General features: G+C 38.9%; 1 protein-coding gene across 1 annotated transcript in view; it reads right to left on the reverse strand.

The window, feature by feature from the left end:
* Window positions 1-22,989, reverse strand: part of OTOA (otoancorin) — a 37,668-nt gene that overhangs the window by 9,081 nt on the left and 5,598 nt on the right. The window contains exons 9-22 of the mRNA XM_013127550.3: window positions 20,867-20,973; window positions 20,280-20,419; window positions 17,668-17,791; window positions 17,073-17,288; window positions 16,358-16,525; window positions 15,906-16,046; window positions 15,228-15,283; window positions 14,742-14,859; window positions 14,189-14,262; window positions 12,466-12,601; window positions 10,929-11,119; window positions 9,073-9,166; window positions 6,698-6,827; window positions 2,929-3,116 (exon numbers count right to left, since the gene is read on the reverse strand). Coding sequence (XP_012983004.2) covers window positions 2,929-3,116; window positions 6,698-6,827; window positions 9,073-9,166; window positions 10,929-11,119; window positions 12,466-12,601; window positions 14,189-14,262; window positions 14,742-14,859; window positions 15,228-15,283; window positions 15,906-16,046; window positions 16,358-16,525; window positions 17,073-17,288; window positions 17,668-17,791; window positions 20,280-20,419; window positions 20,867-20,973 — 1,883 coding nt within the window. The remainder of the gene's footprint in view (window positions 1-2,928; window positions 3,117-6,697; window positions 6,828-9,072; window positions 9,167-10,928; window positions 11,120-12,465; window positions 12,602-14,188; window positions 14,263-14,741; window positions 14,860-15,227; window positions 15,284-15,905; window positions 16,047-16,357; window positions 16,526-17,072; window positions 17,289-17,667; window positions 17,792-20,279; window positions 20,420-20,866; window positions 20,974-22,989) is intronic.

Genomic DNA, 22,989 nt, shown 5'->3' on the forward strand with positions numbered 1-22,989 from the left:
TGTTTATTCCATTTTCAGGATAGCTACAATAGAACATTAAAAAAAAAAAAAAGAAAGGCCAAAGCTAGTATGGACTTGCTGAAGGAGAACCTCTATGGCTGCCTACTAAATAGTGTTTGCACCTTCAGATACATACGAAACTGCAAGACCTGCATAAAATAAAGGGTTGGATATCTGGAATAAGATACTCCTTACACAGAGCTGCAGACTATCTGCTGTTCATAGCAATGTGCATATTTGACACAGAGCAGCCTCAGGACTGCCGAGGTACTTCTCTCAACTATGACCCTCAGGTTAAAGATTTGTTTAAAAGATGCTTTTCTGGGCCTGAGTTTCCACCAGATCTTTTATGCTGGTTTTACGATGTCATAAAGAACAGAAAAAGAGTCTAAGCCTGGGAAATTTCAATCTTTTCCAAGGAAAATAGATAGTAAAAAGCATTAGCCCAATTTTAAAGCTCTTAATTCTCTAGCTTAAGAGATACATGAAACACATGCAGTTATAAATGTCTTGTGTCTATTTCTTGATCTAGGTCATAAACTACAGAATTTAAAGTACTTCATAAATAGTATTATCTGACAGTGCTGGATGAAAACTCAGATATAATGATATAAATAACACAACACATGAAACTGAAACAGTCCTTTGTCCTCATTCACCTAGAGATTGCAGATCCATACATCTGTTACTATCACAGAGCTTGGAGACCTTCCACTTGTGAGTGAGCTAAGCTTCTTATTTTCATTAGACAAAATCTGATAACTAGACTTTTTGAATTAGTTTGGAACAATGGGCAGTACACAGTTTCTTTTAGGGAAATTCAATCGATTTAGGAGAAATTAAAGCTGGCTTAATCAAACCTTTAATCAAAGATGCCCTTTAGTTAATAACGTAACAGCATTATGTGCACATAATTACAAAGAGCTTTCCCTGTACTGGTTTCTCATGCTTGACTTTCACTGTAAAAGCCTATTGCATTTTACCAACTAGTATACAGGAAGTCTGTCTTTGTCTAGCAGCAATCTGTCCTCAAACACTCATATAGACAGAGTATACTTTCATGCAGTGCACTACAGATCTGTGTATCTTTGAATTGCATATAACTGGGATATGAGTGTATTAAACTTGTTGGCAATTTCTCTACAGCAGGTATCGCTCTTTAGGTATGTGATTATGTTGCACTGCTGTAAAATGTTTTAGTTCCCACTATCTTGGATAAGCACTGGCTTTATTTTCTTCTAGGATTGTATTTTTTTTTCTCCCTTTTCCAACCCACGTGTCTCCATGCTGACAGAAGGAAGATGTCTTGGGAAGAATGCATTTTATGCAGTGGGCTGTTGCCCTGCTGCAACAAGGCAGCAGAGACAGAATTGCAGGGAGTCACAATCTGCCTTTGGGAATCTGGTTAGTGCTACTTCTCTTTAAGCAGCTGCAGTACAGGAGTTTTAGAAGCAGAGCTTCATTGCTAAAAACTGCACTGTTGGTCTTATCTACCCAAAAGTCAGGATCAGCTCCCCTATTTTGGCTGCAGCTGGTGGTTTAAGCAGATGCTGCCCAGGCCCACCTTGTCCCCTGCTCTGCTTTCCTCCAGAGGTCACAGCCTCAGATCTCCAAGCATCTGCACTTGTCTTACTCACAACCAACTGCACTTCTAGATGCTTCCTAACCTCATTCTGTCAGAATGATCAGATGGAGCCTAAAAATGACTTTTTAAATGTTGGATCATTTTGACAGAATAGGATTACAGAGCAGCTAGCCATGCAGAGATGGAAACAGAGCAGATCTCTTCCAGCAGATGCTGGTGACAGGAAGCTGAAGATCAGCTGTGCATGGTAACCTTTTCACCTCTGGGTTTTCTGCAACCAAAACAACTTGTTTTACTGCACCCTAAGGCTTTTCCTTGCTGAAACACAAGTATGTTTGGGTTCCCTGGCAGTGCAGGCAACCACAAAGCAGCAAGAGGTCACCCCTAGGGAGAAGTGCAACACCAACAACAGGGATGGAGCGAGGTCTGACTTCTCTCCCAGCCCACAGCTGGCCAAGGCAGAACTGCTCAGAGCCCAGACACCTTGCTGATGCTCTGCGCCAGACACAGCGTGCTGAACTGCACCCCCCTCTGCCCTGAGTACTCTGGCAGATTCTGTGCTGCAGTGCCAGATGAGGAGAGGTTCTAGTCTCGCGCTGTTGCTGCAGTACGGGCATCACATACACAATGAAGCCAGGGCAGGTACCTCTCTGAGGAGCTCAAGAGGAGCTGCACTGCTGCACTCTGAAAGAAAGAGGTGCCAGCAGTACTGCAGGAATAGTGGAGAAGAGCTGAGACTACAGCCCTGTTCCTCTCCATGAATTTACAGCCTGGCAAATATAGAGGTCTTCTTTCTGCTTTGTTTCTTTAACTTGCACTTACCAGTAACATCCTTGTAAAGACAGACTAAATGCATGTGTGTTTTTTTCCTCCCTACAACTTCCCACCGATGGGTTTGTCCCTGCCTGTGACAAGGATGTAGAACAAGCTTTATTCACCTAATAACAGTATCTCCCAGTCAATTTGGTTTTACACCACTGTAAACTACATTTAACATTGAGGTAGACAGTTTAATGCGCCAAATTTAATTCTCAGACCAATCAACAGCCTATAGTACTGCTTGCTGATTTTTCATGTATGAAAGAAAAGTGAGAAGCAAACAATTGAAAAGACATTAAAAGCACTTATGTTTTTCAGCTGCCAATAGCTCAGAACTACTTGCTTGTTGACTAAAGCAAGGGCAATATTCTTCTATCACAATCTCATATTATTTTTCCAATAAACAATAGATATTCTTGCAGCAGTAGTGACATTGCCATAGCACAGTTATTTTAGAGCGGCACAGTCCAATAACAGCAAATCAAATTATGGATTTAATTTTCCTTCACAGACAGGATAGTTACCTGCTTGGCTTTTTCCTTTAAGGCAATAAGTTGCGAACTGTTAAAACCAGAGACAGCCCCAAGAAGTTCCACATTTTTGTCAAAAGTCCCTGCATCCATGCATTTCAGTTCCTGAACTGACCAAAAGACATTTGCTTCTGCTAATTTAATGATTTCATCTGAAGAAGGAGCTCTGGTTCCCAGGCAATCTGGAAAAGAAGTCAAATAGCAAGAGTTTTCTTCAAGGAAACTGAAAAAAAAGAAATCAAAGCAATATATAGAGATTCAAGAAGGTGACAGTTTGTGAATTAACTTCAGATGATGTGATATCAATAAATTATCTTGCAATGAAATGATTTATTTTAATAGTTACATTGTTAAATATTAACATTGTTAAATATTTACATTGTCCTGGATATAAAACTAGAATTTTCCTGACTTGCAAGAAATTAGGTATATTCTTTGTCCTCCAAAGGTAGTGCATGCTGGAAAAGAAAACAAGAGCAGACATATTTCAGAACAGTTACAAACAGGATGGCACAATAAAATTAAAATCTGGATGTGGGCAATAAGAACAACCAGTATCTTGTAAGTTTCTTTTAAGTCTAATTCCCTAAAGGCATCAAAACCCAGGCAAGAGCTTATTCTGAGGTAAAACCATTGTTCTCTGGGAGCCTTGCTTTAAGTAAGAATTACATGCAAATCTTTGGCATGACCTTGGTGGAGGTCTCCATACAGTTATGTCATTGTTCACAGAAAAATGGTGCAGCTGAATAAACTTCACATTCAAACAGCACATATGTGATTCCAGTTGAACAGGAAAAATAACAGACATGAGAGGTCCTTCTACTCTGAAATACCCTGACAAAGATGTATGTCTTGCAAGACTTGCCTGACATTTAAACAAGGCGAAGACAGAAGCTGGATGTGTCAGAGAAGCATGGTGCTTGTTCTTTATGTCAAGCATGTTGTTAAAATGTCAGGACCTAGAGAGAGCTGTTCACTTACAACAGAACTGTATAGACAGAAAAACTCCATTTTAAAAAATCTTATTTATGGTCAGGTTCTGGTGCTATGCATGATCAAACGAGACAGTTTCCATTCTGTGTTTTAACAAATCCTGGTCTCTGTTGGCATAATCTACCTCTAATATTGATGGAAAGCAGAAATTAGAATCCTAATGTAGTGGCTCACTGCTCTCTCTCCTGTCACTAATTCAGGAAAACCTTATTAAATAATTATCTAAACCAAATAATCCCTACATGTCTTCGGATACGGTTGTTACCAGTAAAAAGCAAGAACTTCACAGATGCTGTGCCTGAGATAAACTCCCCCAGATAGACAAATTAAAGTGAGGATGTACAAAGTAGATTTGTACTTTGAAAGGAGGCAGAGGAGGGATTTATTTGCATGGAAGGAAGCTGCAGTAGTGGGTAGAACACAGAAAAGATTGAATCTGTTGAGCAAATGAAAATATTGTTCAGCGTCCACTGTACCAACTGACATTCTGCTCTCCCTTTACACCACCCTCTTGTGAAGCTGCATTGTTTCACTTTCCCCTGCTGCAAAAGGTCAGCTTTTATCATGTAAATACTACCCATCAAGACACAATGCAGTTCCCTTCCCCAAGTCAAGTAAACCTAAAATTTTGTGTTCTTACAAAAAAAACATTGATTTTATTATTTGTAACACACCAGATACACTGGTGAGATTACTGAAGGAAATACTAATTAGACTCCTGGCTTTGCTGCCTGTATCTGATTCTACTTCACTCTTCCTTTTGCTATATAATTGCTTTTAGTTTGATGAAGAACATATACTATATATAACATAGTATAATATCTCAGTGCTAGAAGTAACTTGAATTCTTTTTCCAGCATTGCCACTGCTTTCCAGCAGCACCTCAGACGCCCGATTTCCGAGTTTTACCTCCTATTTTCCATTTTGCCCTAAGCACTACCTTTTTTCTTGATGCAGACATAGATGTAAGAACGCTGACACTGCTAATTATTACTGTTATTAACATCAGCTTACAATGGGACTGCAAGAAATGTAGAATAGCAGGTTGGTACCATGAGGAGTATCAGGGTTATTGCAGAGCTGTTTCCATAATACCCAATTTTCTAGTGAGTTACAGCCATATCATAATATGAGATAAGAGCCATATCAGCCACAAAATTTCATTCCTTACTGAAACCACTGTGTGAGTTGTGTGGAGTTGATGTTTGGTTACAGACCTTCAGTAACACACTTGAACTGTGGAAGTATTTCTTAGACTAACATGAAAAATCCTTTAATTTTTTATCTTCCAGATTCCCCCCTCAGATGAGCTCGTGAACCAGAAGTGAATGACAAGTGCTCACAGCCCTGGAGCCAAGCTACCCTTTGACAAAGATCATTAGCTTCACTGGCAGGTTTATATTGGACCTTGCAATGCAGATGACAGTGCTCTGCAACTGGGCTGTATGTGAGTTAGCATGCTTAAAGAAGTCTTTGGGATTCATGTAGTTGTGATCTCGGCCTAATAAAGCATATGCAAGGACACAAACATACAGAATTGCCTCATGCTGAACCTCTAGTCCTGTGTCCCATGTTTAAAGAAACATGATTGGTGATCTGATGGTTTACTTGTTAAAGGAAGAGTGAATTTCATTCATACAGATGGACTAACACTCTGCTATTCCACCAGATGGATTCTGCACTTTTTAGAGCATGTTAGTTGTGTAATGACTCCTCTGATCAACAGAGGTCATAGGTTTTTTTCAGGCTATGTAAAACTACAACTCTGTAGAACACCCTCTGTCTCTCTCTGTATACAAATACAGCAGTATCAGGAGCAAAAATTCATTCCCAGAGATACACAGTTATCATACAAGCAGATGGATTTCCATGGTGCCTCAAGGGCTTGCTGAGAGCTTGGACCTGTATTCGCTTGGGCAGAGAACCAATGGGAAAACTTTCAGACATAAACGCAAACAGTAATAAACTCCTTGAAATTGCTGGGGTCTAAATTCCCATTAGCACTTTCCAAAGCCTCTCCCCTAGTAGGGCTGTTATCCATAGCATAGGATGGCATAGCTTAAAAGTTCTGCCTGAGTGAATTTCAAGAGAAAGAATAAAGTTATTGTAGTAACAGAATATAGTTAAAGAATGTGCCTTATACAAAGAAAATAATCCATTTGTTACTAAAGATAACGTCACTTATAGATTAGTTTGGTTGCCAATTAAAATACTTTTTAGATCATAACAAACTTTGTCCATTTGGACAGACAAAACACAGTGCCATCAATGTAGACTTAAGAACAGCCAAGTCAACATATGCCCATGTCTGGCAAAAGATTAACTATGTGAAATCTTTTGGCACAGCAATAACTTATCACCTTTGCAGGATTTTAATTCAAGGATTTTCACTTAGGTTACACAAGAAAGTTAAAATAAACAAAAAAGTAAAAATAAATAAAACCTTCTAACTCAGATAATTCATCTTTCTCCTTTGTGCAGTCAGATAAATTCCAGAAGATGCTTCACTGTGCAATCCTGTAATGAAATTGTTTCAGCAATTGGTCAATGTATCAGACAACCACGGGCAAGAGATCAAAGACTAACTGGTTTTGCTGTAAGTCTGAACCTCTTTAAGTTATTTGAGGCTTTGCTTTTTGTTGTTTGGCTTCTCAGAATGTATTTGATGATAAAGTGAAACAAAAAAGTCTCTTTGAACTGCACCAGCACAGCCCAAAATGGCACCATTGTAAATCTGCAACTTTGCACAGGTACCGTGTGAAATACTGACCAGGTGTGGTGACAGATGATTTGATGTTGGCAGTGGCATTGGAGACAGATTCAAATACAGTTGATAGGAGCTCTTCAGCTGACGAAATAGGTCCACTTGTCTTTGCTATTTGTAAAATGATATCTGGGAACTTCAAAAAGAAAGAATAAGACATTTCCCTTTTAAAACAAATCAATCTGCAGAGAAAGATTGTGCAGACCTCAGCAAAGCAGGGTTTAGTAACAGATCAGCCTCCTTCCTATATGTGCAGATGTTCAGAAAAGGATAGTAAATTTGCTGCTACTCGAAAGGTCAACAGTATACATCTGAGGGGGAAGAAAAGAGGAAACAAAGCAAATTCTGAATGATTCTCCCTCTTGTATACCCTCTCAGCTTCTGGCAACACCTGAGCACTGTCTGATTGCAGTCTGTGTCCAGACCCTCCTGTAACAATGAGTTCCACCATTTCAATGTGTGTGTAGTACAGAAAGTACTTTATTTTGTCTTAAATTTGTCAGATAAGTATAAGAATTGAGGATAGGGACCCAATTAAATTAAGAGAAGTAACTTCAACCTATTCATGTATTTTAGGCTTTTTTGACCTCTCTCCTCCACTGTGCTAGACAACTTCCTTTCAATGGAAGAGTTCTGTTCTATCTGGTCAATTATCAGCACTATCTTCTGAGGAATATTTGCTGACTGTGCTCACATATTACTGTTGAAAAATTAATTCCTCATTCCAGTATAGTTTAGTCCTATACATAAAAATTATAAGATTAGAAGAACTAAAGAGGACAAAGAAACTACAAAGTGCAATATTGAGGCTCAGTTATTGTTATGTATGTTACACTGGCCCTAGGGCAAAGGGCCAAATGAGTAAATGCTAATTTGATCAGTATAATAGGATAAGAAACATAACTTTCATGGTTGGAAGGTAGGGGAAGGGAGGAAACAACACTGCAAGGTATAAAGTACTAAAAATGTTTGAGTCTCTGTCATTATAAATGCACTCGGTTTTTTTCCTACATGACAATATATAACTATTATTGTATACATGAAAATAATGCCAGCCTCATGAAGTTCAACTAAGCCAAGTGCAAGGTCCTACACCTGGGTCAGGGCAATCCCAGGCACAGCCACAGGTTGGGTGAAGAAGAGATTCAGAGCAGCCCTGTGGAGAAGGACCTGGGAGTGTTGACTTATGGGAAACTTAATGTGAGCCAGCTTCAGTGTGTGCTTGCAGCCCAGAAAGCCAACCGTATCCTGGGCTGCGTCAAAAGGAGCGTGACCAGCAGGTCGAGAGAGGTGATCCTGGCCCCCTACTCTGCTTTTGTGAGACTTCATTTGGAGTATTGTGTGCAGCTCTGGTGTCCTCAACATAAAAAGGACATGGAACTGTTGGAACAAGTCCAGAGGAGGCCACGAGGATGATCAGGGGACTGGAGCACCTCCCATATGAAGACAGGCTGAGAAAGTTGGGGCTGTTCAGCCTGGAGAAGAGAAGGCTGCGTGGAGACCTCATAGCAGCCTTCCAGTATCTGAAGGGGGCCTACAGGGATGCCAGTGAGGGACTATTCATTTGGGACTGTAGTGATAGGACAAGGGGTAACGGGTTGAAACTTAAACAGCAGAGGTTTAGATTGGACATAAGGAAGAAATTCTTTACTGTTAGGGTGGTGAGGTACTGGAATGAGTTGCTCAGGGAGGTAGTGAATGCTCCATTCCTGGCAGTGTTCAAGGCCAGGCTGGATGAAGCCTTGGGTGATGTGGTTTAGTGTGAGGTGTCCCTGCCTATGCCAGGGGGATTGGAACTAGATGATCTTAAGGTCCTTTCCAACCCTAACTATTCTATGATTCTATAATTGGTTTTACTACTTTGAAGAAGAAATTTTGATGGAGTCAAGAATGTGTGAAAGCAATACACACAGTTCTTTGCCAAGAGAATTATTTATCTAGTTTACCATTCAGGTCACATATACTGCATTATGACCTTATTTCTCTCTACAACTACCTCATAGTTTGTAGGAGGTGGTAGCGAAGTGGGTGCCAGTCTCTTGTCTCAAGTAACAAGTGATAGGACAAGAGGTAAAAGCCTCAAGTTGCACCAGGGGAGGTTTAGGTTAGACATTCAGAAAAAATTCTTCACCAAAAGGGTTGTAAAGCATTGGAACAGGCTGCCCAGAGAAGTGGTTAAGTCACCAGCTACCGATGTACTTAAAAGACATGTAGATGTGGCAGGGATGGACATAGTTTAGCGGTGAACTTGGCAGTACTACATTACTGGTTGCACTCAACGATCTTAAATGTCTTTTCCAACCTAAATGATTCCATGACATTCATAAATCAAAATTCTAACATTATCTTTTAAAAATTTAAAAAGTATATTAAAAACATACCTTTTCAGCAAGGATGTTTAATTCGCCTTTTGACAGCAGAGCTATGAATGGTCCAACATCTAATGTTGTTTCCGCTGTCCAGTTGTTTGGGAAACTGAAGAAATATTTTGGAAAATTTTATTAATGAATAATGTTTTCAATCAAAATTACACTAAAATTTCACAGGTTTTTTTATACTGTATCATATAGGAAACACAGACATTCTATGCCAATTGCTTATTAGCAACAGACTGCATTTTGTCATTTCTCTGATATACAGAGCATTAGTGGCATTAGCAGAATTTTCAATATATCCAGATAAAGCCTTCAAATACTGTGGTTACGGAGCTCTCTCTCCCTCAGTCGATTGTCAGTATTTCACAACGTTTCTGAAGGAGAGGTCTGTGCACACCTAGAAGAAGTGGACAGTTTTCCCCTCATTCTGAAAGGATCGAGTTCACTGAACAACTCAGGAATGTAACTCAATGTGGCACCAGTCTGCTGCCAATGCTGCCTTTTCAAAACTGAGGGAGAGAAACATGAAACACAGGTGATGGAACAGAGGATTTAAATCCATACCTTATTAGCTCTGTATTTTTACTCTCTATTAGTTCATTCATCTGCAATGTCAGGAGTTATGGAAGGCAGATCTAACACCTTGGAGACCCTCATCTAATGACACCTATGCCATTTCTGTATAAGATCAATTGTATGTTAAGATACCATAGCTCTTGAAATGACATGCTAATTTTTTGTAGGAATTTCAGGTCTTAAAATCAAGTTTAGGTTCCATTCTGAGTGGTGATGGGTGTTTCAAAACGTATGTACCTTAGCACCATCCAAGTTTGGCCTTTTTGATACAAATCTGACAAAAGTTAACCAACCCAGTTGGTGGTTGACTTTAGAAAGCACTTAGATAAATAATTTTCAGCCTAAAAGAGCCTGAAGAAGGTGGTAGTAACAAATCTGTTGCTGGCACATGTTCTCAAAGAAAACTTTCTTTGGTTTGTTGTTCTACTGTGAGGATGTTTGACTAGACAAGTAATAAACTAATCTATTCAGCACAGTGAGTCATGATTCAATAAAATGGATCCGTACCAAGATTAATGCAGGGGTGGGATCTGGTGGAAAATGTAGCTATTCCATTACTGGAAAAAAATGCTGACTAGAAGGAAGCTGAATGAGCAACTAAAATTAGGTGAAACAAGTGACAGACTTTAGGGCTGATGGGTGGTTAGAAACTATACATTCAGTCTTTCCAAATGCAAGATACTTCTAAGAGACAGTGCAAGAGAGAAACAATATATTCTTGCCAGACAGAGAATGGCTTTGTTTTTTGCAGGACTGATACAGCAGTGTTCCGATCAGCTCCAAATCTGAGTCATTAATGATATCTAACATGCTGTCTGCTTTGTTGCTTCAGGTGGTTGAACTTTATATCCCTCTGCTTCTTTAGCTCTTTCCCACTGCCACAGGTGCTTGCAGTCATCTTTATTTCTCTTCTCACACCAGCATACTGAGTATCCCACCTCAATTTTCCCATTCTTTGCATTCCTTCACCATTCTTTGTCTGTAACACCCTTTCTCTTGCCATATCAGAGATTCCCTTTGCCTGACCCTCCTCAAACATTACACTTTCTCTCCTTTTCCTCTGGAAATTAAGTCATGCAGGGTGTCCCTGGGGTTGTATTTTGTTCCACAGTTATGTTACACACAAGAACAGAAATGTCATTCTAGTGGACAGAGACCCCAAGCTCAGTCAGTGACAGAAGTTCTTTGTGTTGTTTTCATTGCAATTTTACCTGGACAAAGAAAATGGTTGGTATTTGCATGGCTTAGCCATCAGCATAAGCAAGGTGGTATATTTAATACCTTACCCATATAACTCAAGTAGTTTGTATTTAATTTCAGTCTTCTGCTCGTGGCTGAGCTGTTGGCAGAGCTTGAAGGGATGAAGGGCTGTTGCCATTGCCTTCAGGGACATTCTGCCATGTAGAAAGGCTGGAGATAAGTGGCAGATTAAATTTCCAAGTAGGTCAACATCATATTCATCAGCAATGGAGCCATTCTGAAACAAGAAGCATTTACCTTGTTGGTAGAGCTAATCTTAGCTCTGTATCGCTCAACTCCATCACAACGCATTTAAGCTCCATGACCCTTTAAGGAACAAAGACACAACAATTTGCACTGGCAACTTAATCTACAATTTCTGCTGAGACTGCTTTATACTTTTTGCTTTTATCAATGCAACTGGTGATATTTAATAAGCACTTAGAGCTTTCAGTGTATTCTTTATCCCATATTGAAGCACACATAAAAAAATAATTAAACTAAATCTCCTGCCACAGTCTATCCAGGTGACTGCCTGCAGACATGGTGCAGTTCTGCCTGGCAGCAGGGCCCTCACATGGCCCCTTACAACAGAAGGGAGAGAAGTTCTTGCTGTCAGGTGGCTTAACTCTGAGGAGTTTCCATAGCAGCTGCAAAAGCTCTAGGGATTATACGTCTGGTTAGTATGTATAAGGATGCAAATATTCACAGCTACATTAAAAAAAAATAGTTTCCCCTAAAAACTAGTGACTGCTGAACTTCCCAGAGACCAGAATTCACAAAATCCCCCTGGTACCACCTCCTCTTCTATGGAGCTTCCCGTGCACAGCTCTACAGGACTAGTACTGCTTGGAGCAAGGGAGAACAGCTCCAGTCTGTTCACTGTGGTCAGCACTGACATTTCATGAGAACACTGTAAGATTCATTGAGTTGAGGAAAATTGCTAAGGAAGCTACAAAAAGGTTTCCTTAGGCAGGGAACAATAAAACAAACTGTACATGAGAAAAACATAATACAGATATATAATAAAACATAAATACAGACTACAGATGGGTAAGTCAAGAATTTATGTAAACGGTGACTGACATTATTGCATGAAATGCAGTGCAATAACATGTGCAAACAGAACCACAGAATGGAGTTTGGACCTCTGGAGGTCACCAGGTCCACACCTCCTACCCAAAGCAGGTCAGCTGTAGTAGATTGTTTGGGGCCTTGGCACTAAGAGTTTCTCTGAGCTCAGCAACAGTCTAAGCTGCTCTTGCTTGTGACAAATGAAGAAATTGGCATGCCTTGCTATTACCTTTTGGGCTCTCAGATCCTATCAGCTATAGTTTCACTGCACAAACACATAGCAGGAAAGCCTGTGTCTCAGGTTGCTCTCTGCATACAGGAGATCATGAGCATGTGCATGCAGGCTGGAGAGTTGAAGTAGGTAGAATAACTTTGTGAAGCACCACATAACAATAAACAGAAAGAAAACTAATCAGTTGCTCTCACTTAGTTTGGAACTGTAAGTGGCTAAGTATGGATTACTTACTTTGCAACTCCCCTCCACTGCCAAGCCCTCCTAGACATACCTACCAAGCACTCCTGTACTTTTTGGAGGACAGCGTTCTTTTTGTGAAGGCTTGGATTCAAAAGGTTCATCTCAGTCTTCCCCAGACTTGCAACAAAAGGGACACACAAGGGGCCTGAAACATACTCCAGGTACTCAATCCTGCAAAAAGAATTTAAATTATCTCATAATATAAACCTGACCTTCATACACCCACAACCGCACCCATAAAATCTGCAATGATGGAGAAATTATACTTGAAAAACTGGACTTGAAATACTATAAATGGGCCAGACCCAAAAAGTTGAAATTAATCCACACCTTACTTTAACTTACATCTTCTTCCAGTTCATGAGCACATGTGCCTCACTTCAAAAAAAGGCTAAGGGTTTTAAGTAACTGCAAATGGATGCAAGTGCTCTGAGGTGCTTTAACACCATATGATACGAGACTGTCTGCAATTCTTAAACTTTTTCCCTTTCCTCTTTTTATTAGGAATAATTCTCTGATGAATGAAGATGTGGTGGGTGGACTAAGGACAGCAAGTAATTTTAGACTAGGCTTCCTTTTTATTAAAGCGCAAGAGGCATGCCAAGTTAACAAAATGATGCTCTTTACCATCTAGAGTGGCCAGCAGCCTTTGTAAATAAAGCTATATCTCAGAGCTGCACAAGTCTGGCATTACCAGGGTTTGTATGCAAGAGTACCAATGACTTTTGATGGCCCTGAACAAGCAACATGCAACTGCTGGCCAAATAACTTGGTGCTGCAGCTTATAGAAAGCCTTATATTTAAGTCTTTATATTATTATTTTACTATTTTTAAAGAGAATAATGCCTTCCCAAACAGAACGCTTTCTTGTTCTCACTTTTTTTCAATTAAAATTATTCCAGGAAAAGAACAGTTCTCATTCCTTTTTATCCCTTTAAGCTTGTAGGAAGAAAGAAAGAAATAAAAAGGGGAATTAAGTTGTACAATTCAGGAATTCGTGTCAAGGTACAATTATTGTTTTTCTGAAGGAAAAAGCTGTCACTGAATATTACTTGGCTATTTACATAAAGCAAAGTTTTGCTAACTTACAAAAATGCCTTTAAACACACTGAAATTATTTTAAACATATGAAGCAATATGCTTGGGCAGAGCCCAATGGCTTTGTTGTAAGATATTCACTCTCAAAAAAACCCCTGAACAAATACACAAACCAAGTCTCACAACCTAGGGGAAAAAATGAAAAAAAAAAAAAACCAACAAACCAACCCAAAACCCCAACCCAAAACCCAAAGAAAACAAAATCTAGCAGAAGCTGTATTTATGTTACTTTTGTGATTCTAAACAAGTATGTTCAAGAAAGCCCAGCAAATGAGCCCCTTTCTTTTAGCAGACATCAGCAACAGTATAACCAGCAACATCACCAACTTTCTAATCTTCATTGCTGCTGCACCACTGCACCATGATTTAGTCTTGGCACAGAGAGCTTCAGGGGGGTCTGATTTTAAGGATGCAAAGGAATCCACAACTGTGACAAAAATGGGCTATACTAAAAGACACTGAGTATTACCAACTTGCATTTGAGACAGATTTCAGCTACAATCAGTGACCACTTTTTATAAGCCACCACAATCCCTAGAGCTTCTTTGAAACATCAGTTTTCTTAGAACTGAAGAGATTATTTTAAAAGTGCTCAGAAGGACTAGTCTGAATGTGGTGCTACAGATGAAGTAACTTAAGATGTAGTAAGACGTAACTCACGGAAGAACCAGTAAGAGGAATGGAGGAATAGATACATTGGAGACTTTCCAAAACTTCCACGCCAAACAATTAATCTAAAAGCAACAAAAAAATTATCTTGAACATGTGGAAATATGGAGAAAGAAGGAAATTATGGTTTATTACAGTTTATAATTTAGCATATATAAAACTGCATATTATCTTTAAAGAGCATTTTTCTTTGGCTTTTTTATAGTAGTTTAGAGTTTTCTTTTTGTAAACATCAGAGATGAAACATCCTGTATTTGGGTGCATGTTTTCAAAATCTACATACATTTCCAAATAGACTACTCGTGAATTAGCAAGTAGAATGACTGTAGGAATTTCTTACAATTTGTAACAAACAAAATCGTCAAAATGAAGTATAAGAACAGACAAATTCACACATAAAAGATTTAAATGAAATATGTTAACAGACAAGCTCACACATACAAGATTAAAAAGAGAAAGAAAAGAATTAACTGAATTCTAATTTACCTACAGCTTGGCTATTAGGTAGCATGGTTATGTACACAAAGTCTTCCTGTGGTTTTACCTGATATGCAGAAAGTAGATGAAGATTCATTTCAAAGAATTTAAAAGTGTTTAAAAAAATGTCTGTACCCATACTTTCAATGTGTTGACAAGTTACTCCTTTCACAAGCTGTCCTGTGCTGATAGGAAAAGCAAAGTTCAGTCTTTTGAATGTTTAAGCAGGATCTAGTCCTTACTTCCCACAGCCATGTCCTAAAACACAGTTTCTTGACAGCCTCTCTTCCCCATTTCTTGTAACTGAAAGGCTATTGAAAGTAAAAACATAATCAAATTGAAAAAAATATTAACTGAGCCTTATACCAAAACCTCTGCAATCTTGATTTTGGATTTGGAGACCCTTTTTAATGAGGAAGGTGAATTACCCTGTGGCATCAAGGAATGAATAGACATAAGACAGTACAAAATAACCACATACTGTTTACCTCAAGAATACTCCCATCACAAAACTAGACTTAACCGCCATTTCAAGATAGACTGTCATCCATACCTTAGAAGATCAACAGGGTAGTTTTTCTTAGACAGTAATTCATACAGATATAAAGCCTGAAATAAAACCCACCATATTTAAAGTTAAGCTTAGGTACTCCAGTTGTAAGATACAATAACTACTGTAAGGTTTTTGCATGCTTAACTCTCTTATGTAGTCTAAAGATACTTCTATGGTCCAGCTTGGACAACCAAAATGTTTGTCACCCAGTGCTGAATTTCTTCTTCAGAAGACAGGACATTGCTGACTGGCATTATAAGATGGTGTTAAACATGTCCATAGCACACAACCACTGAATAATTTAGGTTTGAAGGGACCTTTGGAGATCATCTGGTTCCACCTTTCATCTTTCTGTACAAAGGGCTGACTGTACACGCAAATGTCTAGTATAGAGTACTGTAAAGAGAAAATGCATGTGGCAGAATCTTGAAGACATTTAAACTCAGCATATTAATGCTTTCCTTTCCATAGCATTGTCTCACAATTGCTGCTGAGGTTTTAAATGACCTCTGGTTGTTTACATCAATATATATATATATATATATATATATGTATATGTATATAGGACAGTTCCTTCCTTTTCCCAATGTTCCTTGAACACATATGTGTTACAACACTTCTTCTATTCTTCTATCATACTAAATTACATTGAAATGGGAACTGCATAATAATTTTTACCTGGCTTCTTCTTAGCTCTTTTTCTTTCATCATTGAAAAATTATATCCAGTCTGCTTCCATAAACCAGGAAGAGATATTTCTTTAAAGAAAGCTCCTGGTATATCTTTGACTGATGAAGAAAAATCTCCAGATTCAGCTATCTATAAAGAATAACAGAGAATACATAGCATTTTAGAACTGATGCTTAGACTTACAGGATTTGTCCCTTCTATTCTGTGCAATATTTCTCTTAAGAGGATAAAAGTAAAACATGCTAGCATTAAAAACATCATGGAACTAAGAAAGAGAGAGCCTTCAAAATACACTTGGTGTTCAGAAAAATACATTAGAAATATTAACCATTGAGCTAAAACACATATCTTGGTGACAACATTTTAAATCAAGCCCTGCTTTTCTGGTTATTGTGCTCATGTGCAGTGATAACCTGCTGCACTGTCAAGTTTATAATCACCTTCCTGAGGATCCCTTGTTGCTGTGCAGGCGATAAGTCAGGTAAGAATTGGGATGTTGTGCCTCGAATAATGTGAGAAAGCTCTTTTGGATTCATGCTGTAGAATGACTGGGTACTGATACCAGTTACCAATGCGCCCATTTGACTAACATTATAAAATGATAAAACCTGCAGAGATAACAGCACAAGCAAACAGAAAGTTTTCTGGCTAGTGAACAGCATATAGATATATTTGAAAGCAAAAGTTAATAAATCAAAAATATTATTGTTGAATACTTAAAACATTTCTTGCCTGAGGATGCACTTTTCTTAGATTTCTTCCAATTCAGACAAATCTGTCCAGGGAACAAATGCAACAGTTTTCCCGGACAGTCGTTTTTTTGACACTTCAGAGAGGACCCTGACTCCTTCCATTACAGCATATTTGAATATATAGCCTGGGATCTCTGCTCATGCAAATTCCACTTAGGGTAGTGACAGAGACAAAATAATATATACAACTGCCAAATACAAACAGTCATTCTCTCTGTTACTAGAGAATTACTCTGGGAGGTACACTCTTGGATTTTTTTATTTGATTTACACATATTTTTCACACCACTAACAGTCCTAAAAAGAAGTCCTGTACTAAACTTTTCAAGATCTACGGTTAGTGTTGAGAAAAAGACATTTTACTTTAAAAAATAAAAGGTAGGAAAGCTATTATCAGAGGTACCTTTTCATAAGAGAGATATTTACTGGATAAAATCATAACTTGGCTTTTTGTCCACCCAGATACTTGGTTTAAAGTTGCAATAGCATTATGCACTGCTTCAGGTGACAAAGATTCCAGCTGACTTGAAGTTAGTCCAACTACAGCATCTGACAGAGATCCAAAGATATCATTCAATGTCTGGTTTTGCATGGCAATGTCCAGGAGTTGAGATTTGAGCTAAAGCAAACAAACAAACAAAGCAGATGAGAAATAAAAGATTTCCAAGAACCAATTTCCATTATAACCAAACATTTAAATGGAGTTTCTGGAATAGGCATTGGCAACCATTTAGTGACCGCACTTCATAAACATTCAAAAACAGAACCACAGTTCTGAAAGGAATATAGAACAGGAGGAAACAGAATGAAAAAAGAATGAGCAGTGTTTAAAAAGAGGAAGGTCTCTTATTCTTTGCGTTCTACGCTCAAGAACTATTTCTACTTATCTTCAAGATGCCAGTAATTTTTTACTCTTTTCCTTCTATATTCAAAGAGGAAGTCCCTTCTCCTCTCTTTTCAAGATTAGATTAGGCAAGAAGAACAAGTACTGTACCCACCTTCTGAACCTCGGCCTGGAAACCTCTCAGTTGATTACACTTAATCATTTGATGAAGTAGAGCCCGGGCCACAGCTGCATCCATCTGTTCCATGTCATCATAAAAGCAAACCAATAAACCTAGCCTATATAGAAGAAATACTTTAGCTAGCTTTTGACATAAAAGGTGTCACTCTTAGAAAACTGAAATACAGCGTGGTACACCCTACTTGAGCTCAAAACTTGAGTCATTTCTGTTTGCCGTCAGTGCGTTAAACTGCAATCCTTGAAACTCCACATAGCCTGAAACTGGGAGACATACGGACTATTCTCTGTATTCAGGTGAACTCTACCCAAGATTGCTTGTGCTGTCAAAAATCTAACTTTCCTAGTTCCAGAATCCATGCCTGGATTTTTCCAGCTAATGCCTCCCCTTCCCTTGGCAGAATTTGCTGTGTAATCTCCACTTTGAATGGGATGGAGGGCTATTTAGTGAGTCACTAGAAGTGGCTTGCTGAGTTCTTACCTGGATTGATGGGATGCTTTGAACTCCAAATCCTGCTTGGATTTCACACGCAACATAACTCATTCATGTGTCAGAGTAGCAGCTAGAGCATTAGATAGCCCCTAGCACTTCATGTTTAAACAAAGCCTGCTGTATTACACATCAAAAATATGACTGGCCAGTGCATGGAGACCTGTCCAATTCAACACTTGTTTGGAGAATCTGCATTGAGGCTCACTGTCTCAGTTGTGTCAGCACAGCAGTTTGCAAGGCAGTGTAAAGAGCTAGATGTGTAGCTCATTTTCCTTCAAAGTATTAGTGCTGTATTATTTAAGTTAGTATTTCCATTATCCTCTGTAATACACAACCACAGCTATACTTGGTGGAGAGAATTAGTCATGCCACCAAGGGTAAGTGCCTACTGTAGGTGGCCTTCTGACTTAGGCCTGCTGCTTATTTACTGCCATTACCTGCAGCCCTGCAAAGAAAGAGGTCTGAAGTGTGTATACCTATCTCTGAACTTAAAACTTCATAGTGATGGTGATGAATTCATTTGTAGGAAGCCTAAATCAATCCCTATGTCCCTGAAAAATCTTAGCCTTTGCTTTACTCAGAACTAGAACCTACAAAGACATGGCCAAAGCCCACCTTGTCTGCTACAGTCTCTGTTTTTCAGCAGTTCAGTAATGCAGGTATAGGCAGAGTCTAGGCAATAATGTCCAGATGTGAACTAAATCAACAGTGGACAATACTGCAGCACTATCACAAGCTAAGTAAAATTCTGCAGAAAGGCTTAGCTTTTAGTTCCTTTAGTCTCTCAACAACAACCTGCTCAGTGATATAATGAAACACTGCTTCAGCAGCCCATCAGAATTCATGGGACATCATCAAACTAACATACAAATCAAAAAAACATCTATAACAGCATTTTTATAAGAAATAATTACCTTCTGATGCACTATTGCATAGCCTCCAAGAGCTCTTCGTCTCCTTTGGGACTAGCAGCAATGAATAATACTACTTCTTTAAAGTAAAAGTGCATTTAAATCATCAGTATGGTTAAAATGAGTAATATAAAATAAGTGTGTTGTAAAAATGGAATATATTAAGGATTATGGAGCACGACATTTCTCTCATCTGTGAGAACGTGGCACCTCTTGTGAGCGGTAGAATAATCTTTAAGATTTCTGACATTGGAATTTAGAGTGTGGGCATAATTCTTCACTCGCTTACACCTCCGACAACCAGCAGTATTTCATGGAAGTGCGTGCATTACATTGCAATAATGATAGGAGCTCTGAAGCCATAAAGCATATTCTCCATTAGTTTAAAACTCCAAGGTATCCCCCAAGGAGACTACAAATAACTTCACAGACAGCGGTGTCTTGGGACTAAATACATCTCCTGATAGTACAGCATAAATGCAAATGTGGAGTACAGAACTTCCTCACAGACAGCTCATGCTCACTGCGTATTTATGAGTAAGAGCAGTTTATTTGGGGTTTCTGTTAGTGTTAAAGTAAGTTCAGTGCTGATTTGAGAGCCCTGAAATTCCAGTTTCCTGCTTAGACAGATAACAGTTACATTCATCTAAACATGGTTCACCTCTACCCTTCAGGACAGGCTTTAGACCTCTTCACTTTGCAGCCTTTCTGGTGACACCCATGTAATTTAAAATGCACCTGCAATCCTGGCTGGCATGAACTAAGATTTCCTCCTTCAATCTCTTAACTGTAACATGATTTCCACAAAACACCTCCATCTTTTGTGATTCAAACAGCCAAGTCAATTCATGTCCCAAATTATTTTATTGTTGTACTGTGCAATGTGATGGAACTCTGATTGGGTCCCTCAGATACTGCTGTAGTCCTATGAATACTACAGACAACTCCTCACTGTGAAGCGGGAGACAAAGCATTAGCTAATTAGGCGCACTGCCAAATTTTCATAAAGCAGCAATTCTTCACTGTTGCTAAACAGGGTTGGATTTCAGCCTAGATTTTTCTGCTGGAAGGAAAAAGCTATGCCACATCAACAGTTTCATCCGCTACTTATTGCTCCTCTCTCTCCTCCTTACTTATTCATTGTCTCCATACAGAGCCATAAAAGAAAAGGAAAAGCAATCTTGCCTGTAGATAGTTGAAGTGTTTTTCATATCAAATCCTGAGGAGTTTATTCTTTCCAGGAAGCCTTGTGCGAGCTCTGGTGTGATATCATACACTGTGTCCAGCTGCTTTGTTGCATTGTCATAGCTTATGAATAGTCTTATCTGAACAGTACAAACAAAATTATTAGTCAGGATTATGAAAAAATTATATCCAATAAAATGTTTGACACATGAAATAAACTGTCTTCATTCGTGTAACAGAGAAAGGAAGAAGCTACATTTGGATGATGCAGTATTTCTGAAGGCACAGCTGAGAGAGCAAGTCTCTGTCAAACTGTCAAATCATGTGAAGGTCTTCACTGGTCCCTCAGTATCTCTCAGTACAAGTCACAGAAGCCCGATCCAGATAAATAATTACATATTAATGATAGGCACTATCAAATTCCAGAAATGGAAGAATATTTGCATGGCAATGAATTTGGATTCTCTTTATATTTAAATAACTAAATTATATAAACTTTTCTCACGTTTAAATTTACATTTGTGTTCATACTGTTTGTAGCTGACATCACTTGACAATAATATATCCTACCATGTTTTATTACTTACTTCATTGAGACTAATTTTCAGAATTTCTTCCAGCGGGAGATGGACCATGTATCTTCCCAAAATCCATAAACTTTCTGCACTGACCCAAGAAGCTGATTCATTGAACTCTGTTTTGTACAAATAAATACTCACTACAATGTTAAGAAAGTAACTATTTTTCAAATATACTGTACCCAGCATGTTATAATTGCTAAATAATTAAAAGAAATTTGCAAATCAGAAAACTCCTTAGAACAGAGTCAGGTTCCCTCTATTAGCTAGATTTTAGCACCACATTTTTAGAAGCACATACATTTGTGAATTTAAGTTAAATACTGGTTCCAATGTCTCAAATTTTCTCCCATGAAAGCCATTAAGGGTTTATGTTGTCAAAATATAAAACGGATAAAGTATGGGGCAGAAAAAATGAAACCACTAGTATTAAATATGGAGCAGCATTTTTAAAATTCAGTTTTCCTAACCAAATATATCAATTAAGAACATCAGGAAGGCACGATGCTTTGTAACACTTTAGACATCTATTATTACTAATGATCCCACTTATTTCATCAATAGGCGATAGCAATAATGGAGAAAATGAAAAATTATTCATACACCTATATGGAAATAGGTTGGCAGAAAATACAGAATATCACATAACAGTTAAAAAATGTCATTCATTCAGTAATATTCTCTCAAGGACTGAAAATGAAATAAAGATCCAAATATCCCTGAGAAAAAAAGTATATACGGACTAGGTGGGCACTCTGAGCCACAAAGACAATGTTTTCTCCAAGGTGTCATAATCGGGATGGCTCAGCATGTGACACCTCTAAACACATTCCTTAGCAGTGCTGATACAACTCTGCTAAAATAAAAACACTTTGAAGAGTTCTGGTATTAACAGGCTACAAAAACCAGCCTATAAATATCAGAAGCTGAAGGACCCCATTTAGAAAGTGATATTTTTTTGAAAGCACAGATCTAAGTAAGTTCCTTATCTGAGAGGAGATGATGCTCCCAGCAGACCTGGCATGCGTCCGTTTTTTTAAGTGCAATTACCTCCCATTACCAGGAACATCAAGAGAGTTGAAAGATATGACAGAAAAGTCAAGCAAAAGCTAGCAGAATTTAAGGATGTTAACTGTGGCCTTTAGTAGAACAAACCTACAGTTACCAATCACGGTAACAGTCATCACTCAAAACTGTTTTATTTATTTTCAAATAAAGTACAAAATTCAACAGTTACTGTCTCCTGGTTTTGCAAGGCTACCAGCATGCTCCACCTCAGAACACCCCTGTGGGTTTAATATATGAAATGTGGTAACTGAAAGAAATTTCTTAAAAGGTTTGACTCTTAAGACAGGTCACCTCCTGCCAGCCCAGTGATCCAGCTGCAGGGACTGCCTGGTACAGGGGGGAGATGCAGCGTGATGGGGAAGCCCTCTGCATTCTGCACAACAGAGACAGGGTGATGAGCCCTCTACCTCCAAAACCAGCAAAAATGCCTGGGAGGTAGCCCTGTAAGCAGCACAAATATGAGGCTTCTTTCACGTTTCTTTTCTGCTGAACTACAGTGAGGAAGATGCTGCTTGTGCAGAAGGTTGATTCCCTTCCCATGTGGTCCCAGTGGTATCCACGTCAAAAGTTAAAGTGAATGAATCAGACTATTGCAGGCCTCCTCTGCTGTCCTGCATTCTGTGCTGTGATGAGTGGTGTGCAGATACACTCCAGTGAGCTTTAGACTTGCCAACCTGGATGCTGGTAGCAGTCCAACCATGCCTGCTCAGGGCTGATGGGTTCTGCAGCTCAAACTACCACAACCACCTGGCAATCACACAGTTCCTTCAGAAGAGTATTAGCTGTATCTGCACTGCTTTGCATTTGAAGCAGCAATAAAGATGTAAGAAAGGCATGGTAATTCTCAGTCCTGAGCTGGGTGATCTTTTACAGATGAAGGTTTCACTAATGTTTCAGATACAATGCAAGATGTCCAGTGCTGTGGGGATTTCTCAGGACTGCTGAGGCAAGTTCTGCATCTTTGCTTCCCCAGTAATGCACTGGCAATGATACCATCTCCTAGCAGCATCCGGAAGTTCCTCTCTACGACATAATGGGTTACTCTGCTATTTTGAAACAGCAAA

Source organism: Melopsittacus undulatus, chromosome 8, assembly GCF_012275295.1.
Source record: "Melopsittacus undulatus isolate bMelUnd1 chromosome 8, bMelUnd1.mat.Z, whole genome shotgun sequence".
Classification (NCBI taxonomy): Eukaryota; Metazoa; Chordata; class Aves; order Psittaciformes; family Psittaculidae; genus Melopsittacus; species Melopsittacus undulatus.